A 25,846-nucleotide genomic window follows, 5' to 3' on the forward strand; every position below is an offset into this window, starting at 1 on the left:
GGGAGGTCACAGTTCAAACCTAACCTAACCTACTGAGTCGAATTTGACACTTAAACCTTTCTGTAATGGGCAAGTGAAACAATAGCGAGTCGGTTCTGGCACTCGCCGGCCGCTGCCGCGGCACGCTCGCTTCGCTCGCTCGGCTCGTGCATGGGAGGTCACAGTTCAAACCTAACCTAACCTACTGAGTCGAATTTGACACTTAAACCTTTCTGTAATGGGCAAGTGAAACAATTTACTTACTGGAAATGTTTATTTTCAGGCAATAGTAAAAGGTATAATCACGATTGTATGGGAACCAAATAAAGAGATTATGAAAATCTGGCAATAGTTTATCTGTTATACGATTATATGGGAACCAAATAAAAAGATTATGATAAGTTGGTAATAGTTTATTTGGAAAATGGTACGATGGGAAACAAAAAAAAGTATTCTGAGAATCTGGTATAACTATATCTGGATTATGAGAATACGGGAAACAAAAAAATACTTTTTAAAAATCTGGTTTTGGTGTATCTGGAAATTGATTCATCTGGGAAATTAAAAAAGGAATTTTAAAAAGTTGTCATTCATAACATCTGTCTTTTAAAAGTTCTAACAACCGTTTTCGGGATTTTAAGATTCGGGTAATAGAAATTCGAGTTTTTAATAGGTTACCGCTAAGGGGCCGTATAAAAGGACCATATCTGCACCTGCTGCTGTTCCACAACCAACAGGTGAGATTTTTTATCTGTGTACCCGTAGTTATACATAAATTATTAACATTTAACGCATCAAAAGCTTTGAAATATTATTTTAAATTATGCTACAACCATAACTGTTGTACCTAGATTTCTACCTCAATACTCTTCTAAATTACAGCGAAATATCTTCTAAATTAAGAGTCTGGGGTGTATAATCTAAATTGTGTGTCATATAATATTCAATAAATGATTTTTTAAGCTATTGCATAGCTTCTATCGCGGGCCTTGAGCGCGGGGACCGAATCCAGAAATTCCGTAACGAAAAAACCTCACGCTCCCCACTCCGACGGGCACGGAGGTGTGGCTTGAAGGTATAGCATGCAATAGCTTTACCGCGGCAGTCCCCGAGTGCCACACGTCTTTTTTTATTTAATTTGTTGGTTGAAATCATTTTTTATGATATTTTCGCAGAGCGTGAGAAAATTTACTCGCGCCAGTACTCCGCGCCACTTCTGAAGAGAAAAACATCGAGATTCGGTTTAGGACAGTTGTTGCCAACGCCACAACAGTCGGGGAGTTCACAGAAAACCAATAATGCACACGGTTTGTGAATGTTTTTACTTTTAAACTTTTATTTTTGTGAATGATAACTACGAATCTTCCATTTTACCATTAAATATGGATATAAAAGAAATTAATTAAAATTAAACTTTTTAATTACTTAAAAGCGTTTCAAGAGCTCCAATTTAATAATTTATAATATAATAAGGTTATGCTTAAAATTATGGGCAAACCATACCATACGGAAATCAAAATTAATAACTTTTACTGATATGGAAAGACTTAAAATTTTAAGTGAAAATAATACAAAAAAAATGTCAATCTCTTTTCAACCTTATGCTGCATAAAATAAAGGTCATTTCTTAACAAACACAGTCACAGTATTATACATACATCATACATAGTACACAATAATTTATTACTATTTGCTAAGCTATTTTCAACCTTATCGCCCACACAATAAAGGCTATTTTTCAACAGACACAGTCCACTCAGTGTCGGGTCGATCAACAGAAGACACGGCAACAACAGTGTTGCCGAAAGCTGTTGATCTCGAAGAAGCTGACAAAGAAACAACGAATTTGTTGGTGTTCTTGTTGATGCAGTTCTTGTCCAGGTTATTTAAGAAATAATGATTTTTTAATGCTTTTTTTAATTATCTTATGATATGTAAATAAATTTTAAGGTTGAATTAGTATTAATTGATAAAAAAAAATTTCTACCAATAGTCAATATTACAAAAAATGAATAGCCAATATTTATGGGAAATGATAGGCAGAATCTGCATGTTTGTACTCTTACTTAGAAAATTATAATACATATATGAATTTCCTAAAGACCAACTCGTTAATTTATCCCAATTATTCCACATTTAGATCGGACCAAGCCCACCCAACTGACGAGAAGACAAACAACAATAAAACTCAAGACTTGGTTCTAAAACACTTGTTTCTTTTACTCGGATATAATTCAGTTGACAAGTACTTCACTATCACTCCGCAGACTTTGAGGTATGTTACTTATGTTATTGAAGTGAAACTTCTTTATCGGGGTTAGAAAAAAATTTAGTGTAACATTTTTTCGTAACGCGTGACATTTTTCCGTTACGCGCCATCTTTTTCTTATCCCTACCACGCGTGATTCGACGTATTTCTGTAAAGTTTCATATAGTAAATTATTTTTTGAAAAATAAGGTCATAAAGAAGTTTCAATTCTTACGTGTGTACACCAGTACACGCACACATATTTTTTTAAACTAGAAATTCTTATTCCTTTTCTTTAATTTTCTTGTTATTTCCAACTTCAAAGTTGTAAATAATGCCTATAACCCTTTACACATCTTTTATTAATTTTTTAGTGCCAAAACTGTTCAATTCTGACCCAATTATAGACAAATAACTATGTTATTATGTAAAAAAATATATTTTATCTATAACAATTTATGTATGACACCAGAATTGTACCCATATTCATGGAATAAAATATTTGAATTTGAATATCTTACTTCAGGATGTCATCAATATTCAACGCGTTCATGGCCAATCTACCTCAAGTTTTAGACCAGAACTACATGATGGGAGCAAGTATTGCTGAACCTACTTTACTGTTATTACAGGTATTGTACTTTTGCAATTTAATGTGGATCTGTTTTTAAACACTTAAAAAAGTAAATTGGTAGCTTTTGATACAAAAATATAAAATCTTGCTCAGTAAAATTTGTTGCAGTAGTGTTGATTCTTGATTGTCTTGATTCTTAAGCCATTTTTTAAATATAAATTTATGAAACTCAATGCAGATAATCTTAATACTATTATAAAGGCGAAAGTTTGTAAGGATTTATGGATGTATGGATGTATGGATGTTTGTTACTCTTTCACGTAAAAACTACTGAACCGATTACAATGAAATTTAGCACACATATAGAGGGTAACTTGGATTAACACATAGGATAGGTTTTATCCCGGAAATCCCACGGGAACGGGAACTATGCGGGTTTTCCTTTGAAAACGCGGGCGAAGCCGCGGGCGGAAATCTAGTATTTTTATAATGATATTGAATTTATTTATGTAAGATTTATAAACACCTAATAATGTAATAAGCAAATTGAACGAGAATAAGGCGTGAGCGGTTACATTGAACCTTATTTGCTTAACTATAAGGAATAGGTGGCAACAATGTAAAGTCTATTTCAATGTGTTGAAGTTTATTTGTAATTTCCTCGTTCCACATAGATGTCTCTTTTGACACTTTATTTTCCTTCGCTGCATCTTTCTCACCTGGTTTGTTCGTTGCTGTAATGTACTCTATTTCTCAAAACAGAAAATAAAACAAAGTTTTCAGTCAATAACTGTTTTATTTCAACACGTAATGGGCCCAGACCCTATTCTAGCCGTGAGTGTCAAAATCTATAAAATTATGTCCTAACTTAACTTCTCAAGAACAAGTGCCTGGAACAAAATTGCAATTACTTCGAAGTTCAATATGTCATCAAATTTATGTCATTAAACGGAACCTTGTTGTCTATATTATAAGGAATAATTTGGAACTATCCAATATCACTGCATTCTAATTTGACCATATACCATTCGGTGCAGTATTGCTGTCTTCGTCTTCGTCAATAAGCGGCCGTTGTCCAATATCAGTACATTTCAATTTGAACCTTATGCCCTATACAATTGGGTACAGTACTGCTGCCGGCCCTCCGCCCCGTCGTCCGCGTCCTCATCGCTGGGGGGCGCAGTCCCCGGCGAGACCGCGGCGGGGGCTCCGGTCACACACTCGCTGGAGGCGCTGCAGCCACATGTGCGCCGCCATTGGCTGATGGCGCTGCTCGTTATATTGTATAAGGTGAGTGGTGGGGGTAGGCTTGGAAACTGGCAACTACTCGCCGGACAGGCGGAAGATTGCCAAGTGTGATCTTTTTGTTATAATAATTATGCAATTTTTCTCCATTAAATTGTTTATCTATACTAATATTATAAAGCTGAAGAGTTTGTTTGAAGGCGCTAATCTCAGGAACTACTGGTCCGATTTGAAAAATTATTTTGGTGTTAGATAGCCCATTCATCGAGGAAGCCTATAGGCTATATATCACTACGCTAAGACCAACAGGAGCGGAGCCACGTGGGTGAAACCGCGAAACGCCGCGAGTGTATACTATAAATAAATAAATATTATAGGACATTATTACACAAATCGACCTAGTCACACAGTAAGCTCAATTAAGGCTTGTGTTGTGGGTACTAGGCGACGATAAATATAATATTTAATAAATACATATTATATAGATAATAACACCCAGACCCAAGAACAAATAATTGAGTTCATCACACAAATATTTGCCCTGACCGGGGATCGAACCCGGGACCGTCGGCTCAGTAGGCAGTTACTTTACCACTGCCCCAACCGCTTCGTCGTTAACTGTAATATAATTAGTTGTTATCTGTGCAGTACCACTACGGCAGCGGTGCAGTGTGCGCGCTGGCGGGCTGGCTGGTGCGCGTGGTGCTGAACTGCGTGCAGCACCAGCACCACCGCTGCCGCCGCATCCCGCCGCTGCTGCTGCTGCCGCACGCCAGAGGTAGGCACTTTGACAACACTTTGACAACTTTGGCACTTTGACAAACTCGGCACTTTTGCAAACTTGGCACTTTGACAAATTTGGCACTAGCAATTTTGGCACTTTTGCAAACTTGGCACTTTAGCCATTTTGGCACTTTTGCAAACTTGGTACTTTGAAAAATTTGGCACTTTGACAAATACTCAAATTACACGATGTAAAAGTGAATACCAATCCCCCGCAGAGCCCCGCGAGCCGCACGCGGAGGAGGGCGCTCCGCACAAGTCGCCCGCGCACTGGCCCGACGCCGCTGAACCTGCTAAGTATTACTTGCACTTCAACTTTAACTCTAACTCAAACTCGTATTCAAGTAATTAGTTAATTGGAATTATTTCAGATTATTTTTTGCACAATAACTTATATATATTTCATAGCTATATAGGATTTCTTTCATATCCATAAAAATAGTCGTATAGACTGTAGAAAATGAGACTCAGCCTTTATTTCCAACAAACAATGTTAAACTTATAGTGATCCTTTATTAAGGTGATGAATTAATTTTTCTAACCATTACGGCCCTTTTTAAACCTTCGTAATTTTTATATTATTAAAGTTATCGTGATGAAAATTCTTGACAAGAAAGTTCAATAGTAACACAATACGTCTACCGTTTTAGAAACATGATTCCATGATATTTTCTCGATAGAAAAAAAATACAAAGTTCTCATTGTTATTTTTTTTTAATCTCTGGCATCTTCAAAATAACAAACGTAAAGTTACGACTTTTTGGATATTAACTATAAAATATACAACCTATACGTCTACCGTGTTAGAATTTTGAAATATGCGATGGTTTTGAAATAAACAAGAAATACTTGAAATTAGCGCCTGACCAGCCAATATAGCGAGAGCCGCCCTGTACCTTCCTACCCCGATCGCTGCACGAGTCATTCCCGCTACGGCCGTCACACGGGGAACTTGTGTCGCTCGCGCAATCGTAAAAAAGGGTGACAACACGATAAGACAAAATGAGACAAATGGGGACAATAAAGAAAATAAGAAGAAGAAACATAAAGGTTGGAGGAAAAAGAATGCTTACAATTGGAACAAATTAATGAAGTAAGTTGGTTTTATTTTAAATTTGATGATAATTGTATTATAGACGATGTTTGATATGTACCCCTGTTTTAAGTACATAACGAATGTGTAAGATTTTTTCATTTATAGCATAAATAATCTTTTCAGAAATCCGGAATCCAGAAGGAAAATAAACCCACTGATTGTTCACAATGTGAACCCACTCCTTCGTAAGTACTTTTATTCAGTCAAAAATGTATGTTATCAACGCTCTACTGGTTTTATCGCATGATTCCATTTTTAGCAAAAAGCAACAAAGTGCAAAGATATAAAAAATCATGGTGAACTTAGTGGAAGAATGGTGGACGTAATATGGAATTATGGAACAGGAGCTCGTTGGAGTAGGATATTTTAAAAAAATACGATAAAATTTCAAGAATTTCTTAGTAGGTGGTAGATAAGTATGTTGTATAAAGAATTTGATGTTGATATTTATTTCATTTATACTTACTACACCTGTGCGGGAAATTGCTTAGTACTAAAACCGGTTTATATTCATATTTACATAGTAATGTGAGTTTTCATTTCGAAAAATTTTGTGTAAGTATATTAAATTGAGTTCCTGGGTGATCTGGAAACACAATTGGGCCCGGAGGATGGCGCTGCAGTCACTCCTCCTAATCACATGAACCGATTTGGATGAATATTTGTGTGCACATTTCATTGTTGTGGGATGATTGGTTGATTCGTTTTCACATAAGCTAATATTATGTATTTTTGTTGTTAGAAAGTAAACTTAATTTAATGTTTATAATACATTATTATTGGTATAAATAAGCCAGTGTTCGTCTCACATTGCTGTACCTGCCTACCTATCCTACCAGGGCCTAACTTTGTTCTGCCTATTTTATTTTGATTATTTGTAATGAATAATTACAATTATAATAGAGTGCAAAAAATAAATACATGCGTCAATATATTTTGTGTTTTTTTTTAAACAATTTTTTTATTTAAAAAAATATCATTCCGACCGCGACTTTGCCCGCGTGGAATTAGGTTATATCGTGAATCCTGTTTTATCCCACAGAAGTGTTCAGTTCGGATAAAAAGTATCCTATGTGTAAATCCAGGCAATTAGCTATATTTTATCAAAATTGGTAATGTAGTCTTGACGTGATTAAGTAACAACTAACAAAAAAATATACAAATTAACATCCAAAGTTTCGCATTAGTTTTACTGTATTAGCGATATCTTCCACTCTTGACTTTGACTGAGAAGAATTAGGGTTTATAACTTCTTTCAGAAATAGTACCTTTCATTTCTGGGCATGATGTAATATCTACGTCAGCATCAAATTCTATCTAAATCAATTTAGTAGTCCGCGTAATTAGGTACCATTTCATTTTTTCAGAGTAACAACATTTTTTGTTATTTTAAAGATTATTTATAACCTGTATTATTTTGTAATAAAGTAAACATTACGAAATAATAATAATTAATAATTATTAATAATGTCTAAGTAGTTGTTAAAAAGAAGATAATTTTGTGTTTATAAGCAAGAAAATAAAACCAATAAATCAACAATTAAATATATGTATAACAATATTATAACTGTATGACGACTCCATACATGTTTGTCCCGAGTCGGCCAGCGGCAGCGCGGTGAGTTTGCAAGAATGACTTCGCGCACACCCGCGTTCGCGATAGCGAGCTATTAGACTCCGCCCGCCAAGCAGTGGATTTTTTTTTGTGTATCGTCTTAAATAGAGATATTAATTTAATTTGTATGGGTTGATCCCACCATTGTGGTTAAATTATCTCATTTAAATTTACTTTTATTTTCAAAAAAGCAGGAATTGGGAGTTCTGAATTTTCTATACATTTAACGAATGTTATAAAAATCCAAAAACTAAATTCTTACAGATATAAACAATGGAGCGTGGAGCAAGAATCATCAGAGAGCGAACTCATCGCCATCCCGGAGACAAGTGACAAATCTGACACCACTGTTCATGGCAGTACGGCTCCTGTGAGAAATTTTCCTTTAATTTGCCATTTCTTTTTTTAATGCACTAAAAATATTGAAGTGATAATTAAAAAAAGTTACATTAATAATAAAGTTACATTAATTCTTGGATTACATTAAAAAAATACCCCTTAATATATATTTTGCATTTTTAAGCTCTTGTATAGCTTCAATCGCGGGCCTTTAGCGCGGGGACCGAATCGAGAAATTCCGTAACGAAAAAATCTCACGCTCCCCACTCCGGCGGGCGCGGAGGTGTGGCTTGAAGGCATAGCATGCAATAGCTTTGTCGCGGCAGTCCCCGAGTGACACTCGTCTTTTTTTTTATAGATCGTTATCATGTCCAAAACAATAATACAACAACAGTATTCTGTACCATCCAAAAAAAGTTACTTTCAAAATACTTACAAAATATTTGATCTTCAAAATTTAGAATTAACTTATGAATAAATTGTATTTCCAGGGTTCATTCGACGAACCATCTCACTATGAGGACTCGCCGAAAGTCGACGCTCAAACTGTTGTTGCGTATCCCACATTTAATAAAATCGTAAGTTTTTTATTGCCAAGTTTTTTTTATAATTGATTTCTATTAAAAATTCTAATTTGTGTTTTAAATTAGTAGATAAAAATATAATTTCATATCAGATTTAGTACTTAAAAAAGTAAAGCAATAAAGGACTGCATAAAAACCAAACATTTTGGAAAATTTGCCTTGTATTTTTGAATGATAAATTTATGTCATTTATTTTGATTGCATATTTTTTGAGAGATTTGATATAATTAACATTTGATACTATGTTTTACAGCCACCCATGGGATCTCGATCAGCCCATCAACTATCTACAAGTTCGTCTGTGTCCATCGGCAGCGATTCCTCTAATCTGTGAGTATTTAAATTGTAACAAAGACAAATATTATGTTATAATCATAAGAAATAAAAAGATGAAATTGTCTGTTTGTAAAGAATAAGTATATTTATCTGTTCTGTTGTTTCTATGATTCAAGCTCTGTATTGTTTGAGCCTAGATAGCGATCCACGGTTTAGGTAAAATCTTTAACAGCCAAAATATAATTGAAATTTATCCCTTGCCTACTTCTGAGGTGAAACTCAGATCGAAGACATATTTTAATTCTGATTGAAATTTTCGCAGTAAATCAACGCCCATGAGCGGACAGTCAGTAGAAATATGGCCAGATCAGTTGCATCAGACGTCTCCAAGAGCCAAGATACTTGGGAAACAGAAGAGAGTCGTGGGTAAGTTTAGAAAGCTAGTTTTATATCATTGTTTGATAATTTTGTATGCATGTAGATTAATTTATGTGATTGGGAATTGTGAGGAGAAATAAATAAATGATTTGAATTCGAATGAATGATTTTGAATAGGATATTTGCATTTACATTATTTACGGTTTTATTTACAAATTGGGCGACTTTATATACCTTTTAACTGACTGATGACTTTATGTGATATATTGTTTGAAAGCTATTTTCTTGTTAATTTTTCCCAGGATATTATTTGTAATGGAAGAAATTCATACTCAAGATCAAATAGATAAAGCTAATATTAGTGAGCATTATAATGTGTCATTATATATGTATAACAAAAAAAAAGTGAAGTCCCATGTCCCCTTGTGGAGTAAGGGGCAGATGTATTATACATCTGTTTCACTGATCGATTTTCTTTAGGGACAAGTAGGTGATCAGACTTCTGTGTACTTCCAGACCGAGACATTTTTTTTCTACGTCTCTACCGGGAATCGAACCCAGGACCCCTCGGTTCTATGCTCACGCGTCAACCACTGTACCAAGGAGGCGGCTATTATATAACAAGCAATTATATAAATGTACAAATTTTCCAGCGGCAGGCAGCAGTACATCACCAGACACATTACCATCATCTAACGGTGATGCGGTGCCTCAACCGCAGCTTCTAAAGAGTCCTGGTAATTAGTTTATTAATATTGTTTTTAAATATAAAATTGTTAATTTACTTACTAGCTTCCAGTTCTGAGGCTTAACTTCTTATTATTGGTTTTGGATTGCCAAATGGCTGATGTTGCGCTTGCTATTGAAAATTTACAATAAATAAATGATTTGATTTTTCTAAAGCATTCGACTAGGTAGAACGTTCCACTTCATTGTGTTAATTTAATAATTATAGAATCAATATCTTTGCTACGAACCTCATATCTATATCTTCAATGGGATACGAACTGTTGTGGATCCTTATCCACAATGTTCATGCGGATTGTCGATTAACATTGGTGTTCCGCAAGGATCTATATTAGGTCCCTTTTTATTCTTGTGTCATGAATTTCATCATGTAGTAATTGTATGATTTTCACAACATCAGATTCATAAATGAATTTTACAATGTATATCTTTTACTGTAGCAACGACGCGTTTTGAGCTATTTTTTTTCGTTCAATGAACGTTTTCGGTCTGAGTCTAAATCTATATAGGTTATGTTCAAATAATCCATTTCGAACTTCTGTGTAGTCTATTTCAGGCACCAGTTTTTCATAATGTTATCCTCTACCGTATTTTCTTTATTACAACGTTTTGTAACCTGCTAATGTTGTGAAAATTAAGTATAGACGGTTCTATTAATAATATTTATTATTATTGTTTGTTTACTCATTGATGTTCTTTATACGTTATGTTTATGTGATTTCCCACTTCCAGCGGGTATAGCATACGCATCCCCCGAGTCACCACTATCCAAGATGGAGGTATCGTGGGCCCCGCAAGCCCCCCCCACGTGGCGCGCCCCCCCGCTGCCGCTGCCCACGCCCGCGCCCGAGAGGTCACACATACACACATACATACAAGAGATGCTTACTCTAACTCAAACTTAAACTCAAACATTCATTTATTCAATTAGACTACTATTTAGAAGCACTTTCGAATCGTCATTACATACATAAGTATTTTTAACATTTACCACCGATTTTTAACATTTACTCTAACTCAAACTTAAACACAACTAAAACTCGAACTCAAACATTTATTCAATTAGACTTCTTTTAGACTTCTTTTGAATCGTCAAAACATAGTATTGACACCTTTACATACACTTATAGTGTCACTTTCACCTTATACTTACTTATGTTACGTACGATGTTGTTCCGCTAACACTAATACTACGGCTAATGATTTATTACTTACTAGATTTTCGCCTGCGGCTTCGCCCGCGTTTTCAAAGGAAAACCCGCATAGTTCCCATTCCCGTGGGATTTCCGGGAAAAAACCTATCCTATGTGTTAATCCAAGTTACCCACTATATGTGTGCTAAATTTCATTGTAATCGGTTCAGTAGTTTATGCGTGAAAACCATACATACATACAAACATTTCCTCTTTATAATATTAGTACATATATATTACTATTGTATTGACACATAGCGTCGTCTGATGCGTAAACTTTATTCAGAAATAAGTTTCTAGTTCTATTAAATATCAGTATATCGTGCAAAATATTTGTTCTCTTTATTTAATCAATGTTATTATTTGTGCAGATTACTGCCAATCGGCCCGAAACCGAACAAGGAGCAATACCCAGTATTTAACGCCTTGGTCGACAGAGTTCGCGAAGCACTGAACATTCATGGTAATGTTGTTATTGGAAAGTTTTCCGGTTATTCTCTATAATGTCTGTACCTATAAATTTTTATTGGACTTTTTATAACTCATGTCATCAGAATTAATTACACGGTTAATCAATTATTAATAAATTATTTGTGAAAGACCATGTCCATGACGATTTAACTGATATAATTTACGAAATTCTTATTTTGAAACTTGACCGACTAAAATTTACAAAATTGAAATGATTTTTTTTAGAATTCGAATAGTTATTGCTATTCAATAAAGTTTGGAATCTTTTTATTAAATTTTCCCCACTTAGTTACAAAGTGATACGTACTAACTCAGTTAACCATTTTACAACCCACTAAGTGAGTCACAAACACGCACTAACTCAGTACTTGTACCTAGAAGACTCGTTCCAAACGGACTCAAGTTCGCGCTCGGATCAAGAAGCCACGCCCACGCCTACGTCAAGACCGCACGATCTGACTAAAGGATTGTCTTCTGAAAGTACTAGGTAAGTTGATGTTTTGGTAATTTTTACTGTAATAAATGAAATTAGGTGTTATGAATTATTGAAGTGAAACTTCTTTATCGGGGTCGGAAAAAATTTAGTGTAACATTTTTTCGTTACGCGTAACATTTTTACGTTACGCGCCATCTTTTTCTTATCCCTACCACGCGTGATTCGACGTATTTCTGTAAAGTTGCATAAAGTAAATTATTTTTTTAAAAATAAGCTCATAAAGAAGTTTCACTTCTTACGTGTGTACACTAGTACACGCACACATTTTTTTATAGTTAGTCACAAGTAAAATTGTGTGTAATGAATTTGAAGAGCAATTTGAAACGTGTTCACAATTTTCTTGTTATGATGCTGCTACTTTAAGTTCGCACCATCATTAATTTTTCGAAAATATTGATCTGGAATAATTTATCCGTTTTTTAGTAAGATTTAAATGGATTTATATAAACAGTTGACGAATAATGACCGTGGTATTAATAATGCTGGTTGTTATGATAATGACAATGACGTTGATATATGAAATGATGAAATAATAATGGATTAATAAATCATATCCAGGTCACCCAGACGCCTAGCGCGACAAGTGGCTCAGTTGGAGTCACCGGTACTGCACACGCCACCACCCAGCCCGCTGCACTCGCGCACTAAACAATCTGGTATGATTGCTTTTAGTCATTTATTTAGTGTTTATGTTGTTGTATAAACATGTTGCATTTTATAGGTATTGATTTTTTATTTATTTACAACGAAAAAAGACAACTAACAATTGACTAAACAAAATGAATGAAAAGTTGAATTTGTGACTGTTTCATTAATGTTTAATTTGTTGTGACATTCGAAACACAGGGTTTAGCTATTTCGGTAGTCAGAATTGTATGATTATCTGTCAATATTGTGTATGTATGTTCTTGTTTTATTTTTTTATTAAAGTCAATTCCCCGATTAGAGATTAAATATTTTTGTAAAAAATGATGTTCAACTCTATTGATATAGCAATAAAGTCGACTATCCTAAAACTTCACGTTGTGCATAACTGTCCATCACGCGAGCTATTACAATAAAAGCTCTTTATTCGCAGGTAATAGGTTTCGTAATATGGAATAGTAATTTGTATGGGGTTATAGGGGATACGTTCCTAGGTGACGAAATAAAAAAAGCAAATGCATAAAGAAATCAGTTTAATTGAAATTTTGATCATTCATATTTATTAATTATCATTTAATTAGGTATTATCTTCAGGTTTAGGCAATGGCTTAATGGCACTTTTTACTCGTTATTCATTTTTTTTAGTCGACATTATAAATTCGTAGTTGTAGTTCAGGCGTTTACTAAAGATAACGACTGATTTTGTTTGGCTAAATACATATAATATGTTTGTACCTATGTACCGAGTCGATCTGTGAAATGAATAGGTCGCATTTTTTCATCCGCGAATAGTGAAACCGTGAATGAAAGAAGCGCGAATAAGGAGCTTTTACTGTATAACCCTTAACACTACAACAATAAGGTGTAATTTCAGACAGCACATCGAGCAGCTGGTGGGGCGGGGCGGGGCGCGCGGGGCGGCGCGCGGCGCACGCGCACGCGGCGCACCCCGCGCCATACCGACCGGACGCCACGCTGCGCTACCGGTGTGAGTTGACAATGATTTCATTTATTTCCTCCCACTATCAAAAATACATTGTGGAAATAATTGTATATTGAAACACAACTTGGATGCTGATAAATTATCTTTATTTTTATAATACTTTATTACAATCTACATTGTGCGCACACGACATTAAACCACAGAGACAGGAGGAAGGCAAAGGCAATTGCAGTTTACAGTGATACCATACAGACTAGGGATGTAACGATACCGATATTTTTTTATTAAATTCTTTCTTTTTCTTTTATGTTTTTGCATTATATTCATTCATATTGTTTTATTTCTGTTTCTGTAATAGTATTAAGGAAGAGCGGTACCTCCTGACACAAGCATTTTATTTGCTTACTAGGAGTGTTCCAATCACAAATTTGTTTATGTAAAGGAAAGAAATAAATAATTTTGAATTTTTTTAATTTTTAACGTGATAACGTTTTTAAAATAGTTTTAGTCGGGTGACATGTTCATAAACTTGTGTCACACCAAAACCTCACGAGCGCGATCGCAGGTATAACGAGAGAGAGACGGACCGATCTCCCGTTTCATCTCGAGCGCTGCCACTGCATTATGTTATCACATAAACATCTCGATCGTAAACCTACTTTACAAACAACCAATTTTTTTGATATCAAATAATTCAAAAACCCGCGCCCAATGAACGATGCGGGAGGCCGCCCGCGCGTGCGCACTTTGTTTTCTGAAAAAACTCTACCAATAGTAAACTTTTATTAGGTGATATAGTATAGTATACTTTTATAGGTACTGATTGTATGTGTATTACTCAAAGTTTAACTGACTTCGTAAAATAATAATACTAAAATAAATGGTTTTGTTGTTTTTTGATTTGGCATTTTTATTTAAAAGAATACGATTAACAGTTGTCTCTGTTAAATGTTGGTAACATTTTATGCATAATTCACTATTTATTTTTCTACCAAGCCATCGATATCGGTATCGGTATCGGTATCGCCGATACATTACTACAAATATCGGTATCGGTATCGTATCGGCAAAATCATGTATCGTTACATCCCTAATACAGACTATACAATAACCAAAATACAGATTATAATATTTGCCTATTACAACATACATAATACCAAACTTAAATTTAAATGAGGCAAACGGACTCTGTAAAATGCTGCTCAAGACAGCGCTGACTGGCAAATTCATATAATGATCGCAATAATCAGCCATGGTTATTTCAATCGTAATATGAATTTGCCAATCAGTTCAATTCACGGCGTAATCTGTCTGGAAATAAGATGTCATAATACAGCCCCTAATTTTTAAGGATAATCCGGTGACTACGGTTCGTCTTAAGCATTAAATTAAATAGAAGTTATCGAATTATACTTAAAATAAATACATAATGAAATATATTACAAGAAAACTTCTGAAACAAAACATCTTATCTTAGTATTAAATCGTTTTAATCTATGACGTGACGGTATTGCCATGAAGTGACCTTGAATTTACTTCAACGCGCTTAAAGAAGTTTCACTTCAATAGATTTGTTTAACTGACACAGACATATTCACGCAACTACTACTATTATACTACAATAAATCATACATTTTTGAAACAAAAACTGTAACCGTGTTAATTAATTATCACATGAAAAACAAGCATATTCAGGAAATTAGTATAAGTGAAACAATTAATATAATCCAATTTTTGTTTGTTATCAAAATTCCAAAAACAACTTTATCAATGTAAAACAGAGCCAAAATTTTGTCAATATGAACTTAATTTATATACTTTTTACCAAGCCTTGCCTAAAGCTACCGCTACCGTAAATCCTTCTCTTTTCCTCTTTATAAACTATCATACATCTACATACATGCGCAGGCGCAGAATGCGGCGGTTCTGTCGAACAGTACAGCGACGAAGAACTAGGGCTGTGCGTGATAGTTCTTGGCACTTTCGTACGCCGGGAACCTGCTGCTGCTGCGCCGATGTTGCCAGCCCTACTGCATACTGTTACGAGGTATTTATTGTCCAGTTATTTGTATGAAATAAAAATATTAGGGTCAGTTCACACGAATATTCGTTTTAACGTAAGCAAGTCGCTATTCGTGTTAAAGTTTTAAAATAAAGATTTTTTCGTGCTAAATTTAATATAAGTGACCGAACTAATGACCATAATATACGCTAAATAATTACACTAAATTGATATCTGCTATGAAAAGTTTTGAAGTTATTTATATCAAATTCCGTTTCGGTCTTATTAACTTACTATCTTGCTGTGACAGTGTTCTAATTCTAACGTCTATATCTGAATCTCAACTCACAATAAAGTACTGTTTCAAATGTTGCATGATGGTCCAAGTAATCAACGTCTATTCTAACGTACATGTCTTCCAAAATTATTATGTTTTTGACGTGACAACGTCTTATAATTCGATAGAGCCGGCTGCACGCTCGAAATAACATGCGGCGTTACCTCGCTCTGAGGCGTTCCATGTAAGGCTTGAAGTGCCAGCGAGAGCGCGGAACGAGCGACAAAGAAGCACAAACGGACGTTGTCACTTTCAACTATCGTCAGTAAACCGACTTTACAGGCAACCAATTTTTTATCAAATGTTCTAGAGTGGTCCAACTCGGCAACTACACGTGGCAAACGGAAACCAACACCCGCTTACCGGGTAGTGCTGTATTTGTCGCGCACCAGTTTTTGCGCTGCGTGCTGCATCAGCTGGCACCTAATAATGTCTTCCTGCAGGTGTTCTTGCAGCGGACACCTGGTATGTAAAACTTACTGAACCGCTCACTCACTCACACAATAACTTTTTCACTCACCCACAAACTCATTATACAATGATTTAATTGTTTATTCACTCCCAAACTTACTTACTCACTTACATGCTAACTTACTTATTCAAAACTAACTAACTAACTCATTGAATCAATTATACGCGCACACACTTCTTGAATGGGTATTCTATGTAATGTTTATGGAAATTTATTTTTCATTTCCTAGAAAAGCAACGAAAAACATTCTTCAAGAGCGTAGCGCACTCATTCGTGGACTTCAACGAGCTGTATCCGTGTGGACCTCTGCAGTTGGTCATAGAACATTTGAACTCCAAGAAAACTTTGCCTATTGATGTAAGTAATCTTAATTTAAGTTATATTAGTTAATCTTTTCTTTCTTCTTCCTTTTTTGAATGAACAATTTTTTTGTAATTCAATTCAAAAGATATCACAATATGAATTGCTGTTTTTTGGTGCTGGCGCAACAGAAGTATCCACCACTATATTTTTCATTGCATCATATTTTTCGAAATATAAAAGATATCTTACACGGAACAATCAGATACACTTTTGGTGAAATTTAATGAAAGATATTGAATAAAGATAATTTCAGCTCGTCTCCGTTGTCACCTCCTATAATTTAAGTCCTTCGATTCGAATCTCCTATTTTAAAAATGTAATAATGTGTTGTTAAGCAACTGCCAACAATAAAGGGCCAACATGGCCCTTTATTCGAGAGCGTGGCGTACTTAATTATTTTCAAATGTACACATTTTTACTGAGCACTATATCGTTATTAAGCTACTACTTATACTTTAATCGCAGGTTTATCATTTTAGTCCTTCGAACCGGATTCACATTTAGCTATTATTTAGTGTAACCTGTAATGTAACCTGTAATTACGTGTTGTGTAGCAATTGCCAACAATAATGGGCAACATGGCCCTCTATCTCGAGAGCGTGGCCGCCGAAGCACTGGGCGGAGCAGCAGCATGCGGCGCGCTGCTCACTGCTTTAGACACGCTGCTTCGAGCTGCTTTGCTGCAGCTGCCGCAGCTTGACGACGTGCTGCCGCCGCTGCGGCTGTGCGCTGCTGCACTACGCATACCCAACGCGCATCAGCATAAGGTTGATCCTTTTATTTTTTTAGATTTTTAAAAGAGACAATATAGTTCACTTGTTCTACTTTTATTAGTAAAGTTAAGTAGTAGTGAAGTTAATATTTTATCAAACAGTGCGTGGGTAGGTCTATACCGGGTGTAATCGTTAAGTGTGCACAGGCGAATATTCCGCAACTATTGAAGGTATCAAAAAACTTTATATTGATATCGAAAGTACTTAACCTAATAAACAAAAAGATATTGATATCGAAAGTACTTAACCTAATAAATAAAAAGGAAATAATGAATTTTTAAAAATAAAACGAATAATATCTAAAAAAATTACTTTAAACACTCCCAACGGAATAATCGCCTGTGTACATTAACGATTACACCCTGTATACACAAATAAAAGGCTTATTTGTGTATCAACAGAGAGCATTTCAAAAACTTACAATCTGAAATAGTGGTTCTTCGAGCCGGATCAAAATAATAGCATGCAACGTGACCAACACTGTACAAGACAATTTGACGTCATAAAAATTGTCTTGTACAGAAATATTATTTTATTCCGAGATAGTTGACTACTGAATATGATACATTTTCCATTGTTAAATGTAGCTACATACTAAAATTTTCACTATAAACTTGCTAATTATTCATTTAGGGCCGATTTTTCAATGCTTGGATAAAACTTATCCGTCCAATAAAATATTACACGATAATATTAAAACGTCGCGTAAACTGTCAAATACGGGCAATAAAATACGTTTTTAAAATGGTAGTTTTATACATTATTCGACAAATTCAAATTAATTTATTTGCCAAAAAACATGGTATACATAGATGTTAACAATTGAGTTCCAGCATGTTCAGCCGTTATTAACAGCATGCAAATTATGTCACTTAATTATAAATCAAAATTTCATTTATTATTTTCATTATCATTACATTTCACATTCTACAATCATTATTATCAAAGTCAATCAATCAAAGTCAAAATTTATATTTGAAGTATTCTGCCATTGTGTAAAAGGAACGCTCTGCGAGGAATTTCACTAGTTGCCATTTTAATTTATTAAGTGGCAATGATCTAAACTCTTTAGGAAGATGGTTAAAAATTTTGATAGCCATTGCATAGCTGTTCCTGTTAAGGAGCGCCGTTCTACACAAAGGCATGCGCAAACGCGTCGGGTCTCTTGTAATGAAAAGCGAGCTATCCTCAAAGGTTGTGAATAAGTTATGATGCTTTTTGACGAAAATTATGGTTTCTAAAATGTACATACCGGGAAGTGTAAGAATTTTCAGCCGCTGAAAAATTGGCCTACAGCTTACAAGAGGACCGACACCCGCTATAGCTCTTAAACACTTTTTCTGGGCTAAAAACACTTGATTAATATTAACGGAATTCCCCCACAAAAGTATTAAAAAAAAGACGAATAAGTTTTATCCAAGCATTGAAAAATCGGCCCTTAATATATAAAAAATAATAATACTAATTATTTATCAACCCCGCAGAGTCTCCTAGAACCAATGTCCAAGATCCTCGGTTACGGCGTCCAAAACTTCGTTCTCAAGCTATCCCTGCTGTGCGAGCTGTGTGCAGCTTGCATGCGAGCATTCGCTAGAGATCGGGACAAGCTGCTGCTGTGCCGTGTGCTTGTTTATGAGCTGGTACAAGCTTTACGGACCAAGACCACTGTGCCTGATGATAATCTGTTTATATTGATACAGTTTGTGTTGCAAGGTGAGTGAACTTTTTATAATAAGGAATAAAATATCTATAATATTATAAAGCTGTTTGTTTGTTTGAACGCGCTTATCTCAGGAAGTTCGATTTGAAAAATTATTTCGGTGTTAGATAGCCCATTTATCGAGGAAGGCTATAGGCTGTATATTATCACGCTAAGACCAACAGGAGCGGAGCACTGCGGGTAAAACCGCGGAGCACAGCTAGTGTCTCATATTGTAGGCCACAGGTGCACGCTAGAGCTGCCCGCTCATTATTTGGTCACTTTGTGTCATACGCCACTATCCCGTGCAGTTCACGGCTGTACGCTGTACCATGTAGAGCACAATTCCCATGTTCACCATGTTCAGTACATGTCCCACATGACAGGTCACGGCTGCACCCTAGTACTGCCCCCCGCGCTGTCCTGCGGAGCCCTACTGCACGGGGGGGCGGAGGCCCGCGAGCTGGGGGCCGGCCCGGTGGACTGCATGCGGCCGCACCTGCCCGACATGGTGGAGCTGCTGCACGACCCGCACCTCATGAACAAGATTAAGGTAGGGTAGCAGAATATTCATGCTCTTACCAAAAAACAATTTAAACACACGCTAACTTTAAATCAGGGATCTGTTACTTAGGGCCGATTTTTCAATGCTTGGATAAAACTTATCCGTCCAATAAAGTATTACACGATAATATTAAAATGTCACGTAAACTGTCAAATACGGGCAATTAGAATACGTTTTTAAAATAGTAGTTTTATACATTATTCGACGAATAAGTTTTATCCAAACATTGAAAAATCGGCCCTTAGTTGTCTATGTGAAATACGACAAAACAAGATAGAAGAGAACCCGCGCTTAAAATCTGTCTAAAGTTTTTTTGGTAAGACAGTTTTATGAGTAGATGAGGGCAGCGGTTTGCGTGCTTTATCCTCTGTAATATTTTAATATTTTAGAGCATTTTAATGCTTTATAAATGATAAAATTGAAAATGAAAGAAAAATGCTCCGCTGTGCAAAAAGTCGCGGTCCGAAGCCGGCCTCGTAATAGACTTTTTTCGCTTTAAATTTTTTTTTAATTAGCAACTTCCGTACATGCATACTGTGCAGCAGTTAGACATGAGCAACCAAGTGACAAGGCGCGCACCTTTTTGTTGCGAGGAACTTGTTTAAGTAATTACAAGACGTTCAACATTGAAGTTACTAGAAAATTTATAAATTAATAACCTATAACAATCTTCCATTTATCACTAGTTTAAAGATTATCTACACCTTCTCAAAGATTACACTATAAATGAAGATAATCAATTAGATTTTGCATAAAATTAAGTCTATCGAACAAAATGTAAGCAGAATTAGTGAATAAAAATATGTAAAATACAAAAAAAAAGATTATATACTTTTCAAATTTATTCAAAAATAATTATCAATATTTTATAGTTAACATGACTCGAAGGACCAAAACTATTTCATTTCCAAATTCCTTTTCAAATATTCCCATGTCTTCCAGGGTTCCGTATCGAAATCAATAGTGAACCGCAACCTAATCTGCCTGAACGAGGACACACTGGGCGCGATTGTAAAGGGCGGGATCGCGCAGTATGTGGCCATGGAACTGGCGTTGGAACAGCGGGGGTCGAAGCAGGAAAGGGCTCAGCCCAGTCGGCATTTGATGCCGCCCTTGAGTGCTGCACCTACTGGGTGAGTCATTATATAGTATAAAACAAAGTCTCTGTCCCTATGTCCCTTTGTATGCTTAAATCTTTAAAACTACGCAACAAATTTTGATGCGTTTTTTTTAATAGATAGAGTGATTCAAGAGGAAGGTTTTAGTATTTAATTTATTAGGTTTTAGACAAAGCGGGCGAAGCCGCGGTGGTAAGCTGGTAATTACTAAAGGATATTTTAATAATTGAATTTTGAATAAGGTAGAGCAAACTAAAAAATATTTATTTATTTATAAATCTGAATTGAAGAATTGGACTTCTGGAAGCACTCTTGATTGTGAGTAAGTGTTAGCATTTACTTTAGATATAACACATTGGTCGGAGAGTTTATTTGTGAGGATGATTAATTAATTCCAATTAGGTCCATTGATAATTCGACTAGTTAACTTTACTGGGAGGGATAGGCGCCAATAAATTAAAGTGAGGAATTTGAAAGAAAGGAAATGTATTTATTGCCAAAACCATTCATTCAACACGTACACTTAAACGAGACTATAAACAGTGCTTATTTTTAGGCTGAGTCACCGGAAGGTGACTAACACAACAGTACAATGCATACAAATGTGTTACTATGACGTGTTCACATGAAAATTGCGATAACTTCAAAAAAACAAACCTCGATTCATAATATAACTGCCTGGAAGAAATCGCTTTTAAGCGATAAGGTCACCTTTTGTACTTTACCTCGCATCCATACAAATATATATTACACTGTACATTGTAATATTAAATGGCGTGGTACAATAAATAAATATATTTTATATTAAAATTAGGGGGTTATGGATTATTGCGTATTTTAATTATGTTTCAATAAAATAAATATAAGTTTAGGTATTATTTGAATTACTATTAGATTATTAGGGGGATTTTACATTAGACTAAAATGTTTTTGTCAAGTTGATATAAAGCAATTCATCAGTAGCTCATATAGGGTTAGTTATTAGAGGAATTATAGCAATAAATTATTGAGGATTTATGGGTTCATATAACTTCTTTTCCCCATAGTTCTCGCGAAGTAGTAGAATGCTACGGCCGTATCCGCGTAGTATCGTGGCTGGTGTTGGGCGCACTCACCAACGCCCGCGGATCTGCGCCACTGCACCAACCCCTGCCATTGGACGCCACTTGCAACCTTACTGATCATGTGCAGGTGTGCTAATGATGTTATTTTTGCCACTATTTATACCAGATTAGTTTGAAAAATACGTTAAATCACAAATATAATAATTACATAAAATTGATACTTTCACTTTAACAATATTTTGGTAAACTATACAGGATGACATTTGTCTATGAAAACATAATCTTAAATAATAGCTCACGTGCGGGTGGCAATTTCTGATTTAAAGAACTGACGTCGCTACAATTTTGTGTCAATAAACCTTTTTTATTTTTAAATACCAGATACGTTACTCTAAAAATCGAAATCTGACATCGAGAATCGAATGCATTGATTACTTGTGAATAAAAATCATCATAAATTAATAAATGTTGTGTTTTTTTGAATTATGTATTAAACTTTATTAATTCGGGCCAATTTAATAAGCCTATTAAATTGGCCCGAAATTAATCAGTCCACTAAGAAATGGTCGTATTCCAGATAATAATGTGCACATACGTGGAGCAGTGCAAGTCGGGCGGCGGGCGCATGAGTGCGCTGTGGCAGGCCTTCCTGCTGTGTCAGCTGTGGACGCTCTACCTCGAGAAGGTGACACACACACATACATACATACATACACAATATACATGTACATACACACACACACGCAGACATGCACACACATGCAACGGAGGTTCTGAAAGACTTAAGAAAGAAAGAACGGATGCGAAAAGTTTGACGGCATAGACCATACGTGAGAAAAGCAGCAATGCTATACGTCCCCCCGCGAAGTAAAGCCTAACGGCCATCCCGCGGGGATATGGACGGGAGAAAGAGGGTTGTTTTAGTCGGTATGGACCATGAGACCATGATCGAGACCGACATACCAGGTCGCAGATCTTGACCTGAGATACTTAACAGTATTTTTTCCCTCTATAATAAAAAAAAAACAGCCATGCACACACGAACACATACACAGTTAAAAAGCTAGTATTTTATTAATTATGGGTCAGCTAGCATGTAGTCGGGTAGGTTGGCTAGTGTATGAAGTCGTGTGGATCAACTAGTATGCACTAACACGCGCATGCGCAGGTGGCGAGCACATCTGCTCCGAGCAGCGAGGCGCACAACACGGCGGCTGCTCTGCTGCTTCACTTCTGGTGCAAGCTGGTGCCCACGCTGCTGCAGCTCACGCACGCCTCCAAGCTGGTGAGTGCTACAGTACATTTCTGTGTAATAATAATAATAGTTAAAAAAAACTAAAAAACACGCTTTTTATAGAAAACCGAACTAAAAAAATAGAAAATTTTATCAAATTAGTGTATCTGGCCGTTTAAAATGGGTCAAAATCGCGCCCAAAGAAGTCGGTTACAAACAAGCATACTAACATACAGGTGAAGCTAATAAAAAGCGTGTAATGATTGAAATTATGAAAACTTCACATGTGAAAAACTAAAACATGTCTTTTATTGTTTTTAGGGAAGCAAAATATGCAGCTTTCTTTATCAGGGATTATTTTTATTTCAGTTTCCAAAGAATTCATTTCCACTTGGAAATAAACAACGTAACAACAGTGACAAAACCGCTTTAATTATTCGTAAACCACCATAAATATATGCAAATAAATACTGAAATAAATCAAATCAAATCATTTATTTGCAATCAAACATGGTTACGACACAACAAACAACTTACATAATATAATAATTATATGTGACATTTTAAACAATGTCTCCTATGCTAGGAAAAAACATGTGTTATAGGAGACATTCATACTTTTTCCTTCCCACTCTTTCAGTTGGCTGAAACGGTCAACCTGCACTTCCTAAGTCTTCTGGAATCGTTACTCGAATGTAACTCGACGCTGCTCAACAAACTGCTACCGCTGTGGACTCCATTGCTACAGTCGCCACTTTTTAATGTAAGATATGTATATCTGCACTCTGACTCTGCACTCATGCAGTAGTATAAGAAATGTTTTTATTTGTGAGGATGGATATTTTCTGTTAAAAATATCTGATCGCGTCTAAAAGGCCCATTAACTTAATTTTGATACCATTTTTTTTTACGTCTACCAGTTCTACCAGTTCTTTCTTATACCATTAATTAAAAATTAGACCTCCCCAAAGCATTTAACTGCGTAGAACATTCCAATTCATCGTGAAGTCTCAATTATTATAGAATTAAAAATTTCTTGAGAAATATATAGCTACCTACAAAATGGAATACAATCCATTGTTATTTAATGGAGGTAGTTATTACGGCGCCTCGATTAAGATTGGTGTTCCACAGGGACCTATTTTAGGTACTTTTTAAAGTGAAACTTTTATTACATCGTCTCAAACTTTTTGGTCTGTGTAGCGCATGTCGCGTGTATCGCGGCTGCCGAGTAGGTATACCTACTCGGCAGCCGACCGTCACGCGACATGCGCTACACAAAGCAGTGTTCGGAACCGTTCGAACAGTTTCACTTTTACCGTGGTTTCATAAAACCACACAACATTTTTTTTGTTCTTGATAAATATAAATGTCATTTTAATATGTAATGTTTCTTGTGTTTGTTTTTAGGCGAGCATAACACTTTTAGAAATAAAACACTTTTTAACCAAATTGAAAAATTATTTATTCATTATATTACTTAATTTCTAAATCTTGCATTAGTTTATTACTAAAAAGTTTTTTAATTACCCCAGATGCCGCGTCACGTAGCCCAGCGCCTTGACGCTTGCCGTGAGCTCCAACCGGACGTTGTACCGGTCCCCACTTCGGGACCCACCCAGGCCCCAGGAGCCCCGGGGGCCCCACACGTCCCGGGGGCCCCGCAGGCCCCACACTCTCCTGGCGGGGAAACAGCGGCTAGTAAGGAGCATAGGAGATTGTATAGGTTGTTATCGAAGATGGCACAGTTGGAGCAACAGCCGCATTCTTTTTATTTTATTTAAGTGATTTTTAGTTGGTTTTGTTTGTATACTTGTAGGAAAACGAATGTTTTAGTGGGGTATAGATAGCCAATAGATGGTTAAAAATATTAAATTTTAAATAAGCATTGGGAGTGACAAAGACATTGAAATGTAGAAAAAATAAGCGAGCAAATGGGTCGCCTAAAATTAAATGATATAAGCATCCACGAATATGTATAAGGTCAAGATGGTGTCTCAATTAGAAATAAGAATTAGATAACTAATACTACATACTACTAAATAGGTATGAATAGTGATGTTGGGATGATATAGGCACAAATAACGTTTGAATTAATGTCGATTTTTTTGTGTGTTGAAGTTGATGTGTATTTGTTGTAGTTATTATATAAATTTTATGTATACAGAAGATTGACTAAAATTAAAGATTAAATTATTTAGAAACGTTTGGAATTATTTTGTTAAAAATCAGTGACGTTTCTAGACAACTAGTCTTACAATCGCCTATTAGAAGCTCGTAAAAATGTCCGAGTGGCGTTGTATAAAACATACATTGAAATTAACACCCTATTTGGTTGCAATAATGCTCAAAGTCTATAGTATAGTTCATTAAGAAACTCTGCTTAATACACGCGGAGGCATAGTTTTGCTTAGGACGATTTTTGAATGTGATTATGAGTCTAGTTGTTTATTGTACGTCAATGTATGAAACAAAATATTAAACTTTAATATATACCTCTGGCTACGTCATATTTTTATTAAATTTAATGCCAAATATAGTGTCAAAATCTCTTATAGTTTTGGGAATTGAGGTTAGTTTATGTTAGACGTTTTTAGTATGTCAGTG

The 25,846-nt window shown here is 35.6% G+C and overlaps 1 protein-coding gene and 1 long non-coding RNA gene across 2 annotated transcripts in view; both read left to right on the plus strand.

Moving 5' to 3' along the window:
- Positions 1-25,027, plus strand: part of unc79 (UNC-79 domain-containing protein) — a 50,804-nt gene extending 25,777 nt beyond the window's left edge. Inside the window, exons 28-56 of the mRNA XM_090113930.1 lie at positions 1,155-1,286; positions 1,725-1,860; positions 2,120-2,254; positions 2,754-2,859; positions 3,930-4,091; positions 4,695-4,824; positions 5,048-5,126; positions 7,805-7,910; positions 8,371-8,457; positions 8,717-8,793; positions 9,062-9,165; positions 9,771-9,854; positions 10,597-10,717; positions 11,429-11,520; positions 11,907-12,015; positions 12,583-12,680; positions 13,532-13,657; positions 15,521-15,659; positions 16,262-16,416; positions 16,653-16,780; positions 17,341-17,553; positions 19,044-19,272; positions 19,645-19,811; positions 20,766-20,956; positions 21,988-22,132; positions 22,583-22,690; positions 23,174-23,290; positions 23,880-24,002; positions 24,775-25,027. Of these exons, the coding sequence (XP_089970056.1) occupies positions 1,155-1,286; positions 1,725-1,860; positions 2,120-2,254; positions 2,754-2,859; positions 3,930-4,091; positions 4,695-4,824; positions 5,048-5,126; positions 7,805-7,910; positions 8,371-8,457; positions 8,717-8,793; positions 9,062-9,165; positions 9,771-9,854; positions 10,597-10,717; positions 11,429-11,520; positions 11,907-12,015; positions 12,583-12,680; positions 13,532-13,657; positions 15,521-15,659; positions 16,262-16,416; positions 16,653-16,780; positions 17,341-17,553; positions 19,044-19,272; positions 19,645-19,811; positions 20,766-20,956; positions 21,988-22,132; positions 22,583-22,690; positions 23,174-23,290; positions 23,880-24,002; positions 24,775-25,023 (3,848 nt within the window). The 3' untranslated portion in view covers positions 25,024-25,027. The remainder of the gene's footprint in view (positions 1-1,154; positions 1,287-1,724; positions 1,861-2,119; positions 2,255-2,753; positions 2,860-3,929; positions 4,092-4,694; positions 4,825-5,047; positions 5,127-7,804; positions 7,911-8,370; positions 8,458-8,716; positions 8,794-9,061; positions 9,166-9,770; positions 9,855-10,596; positions 10,718-11,428; positions 11,521-11,906; positions 12,016-12,582; positions 12,681-13,531; positions 13,658-15,520; positions 15,660-16,261; positions 16,417-16,652; positions 16,781-17,340; positions 17,554-19,043; positions 19,273-19,644; positions 19,812-20,765; positions 20,957-21,987; positions 22,133-22,582; positions 22,691-23,173; positions 23,291-23,879; positions 24,003-24,774) is intronic.
- On the plus strand, positions 5,430-6,286 carry LOC149899859 (uncharacterized). Its single transcript, XR_016457907.1, has 3 exons — positions 5,430-5,922; positions 6,049-6,110; positions 6,185-6,286. It is a non-coding gene; the product is annotated as an uncharacterized LOC149899859 (long non-coding RNA).
- Positions 25,028-25,846: the final 819 nt, after the last annotated feature.

Source organism: Colias eurytheme, chromosome 20, assembly GCF_061535395.1.
Source record: "Colias eurytheme isolate Ceu_HAF_F1 chromosome 20, ilColEury1 Martin Lab GWU primary, whole genome shotgun sequence".
In the NCBI taxonomy this organism is placed as follows: Eukaryota; Metazoa; Arthropoda; class Insecta; order Lepidoptera; family Pieridae; genus Colias; species Colias eurytheme.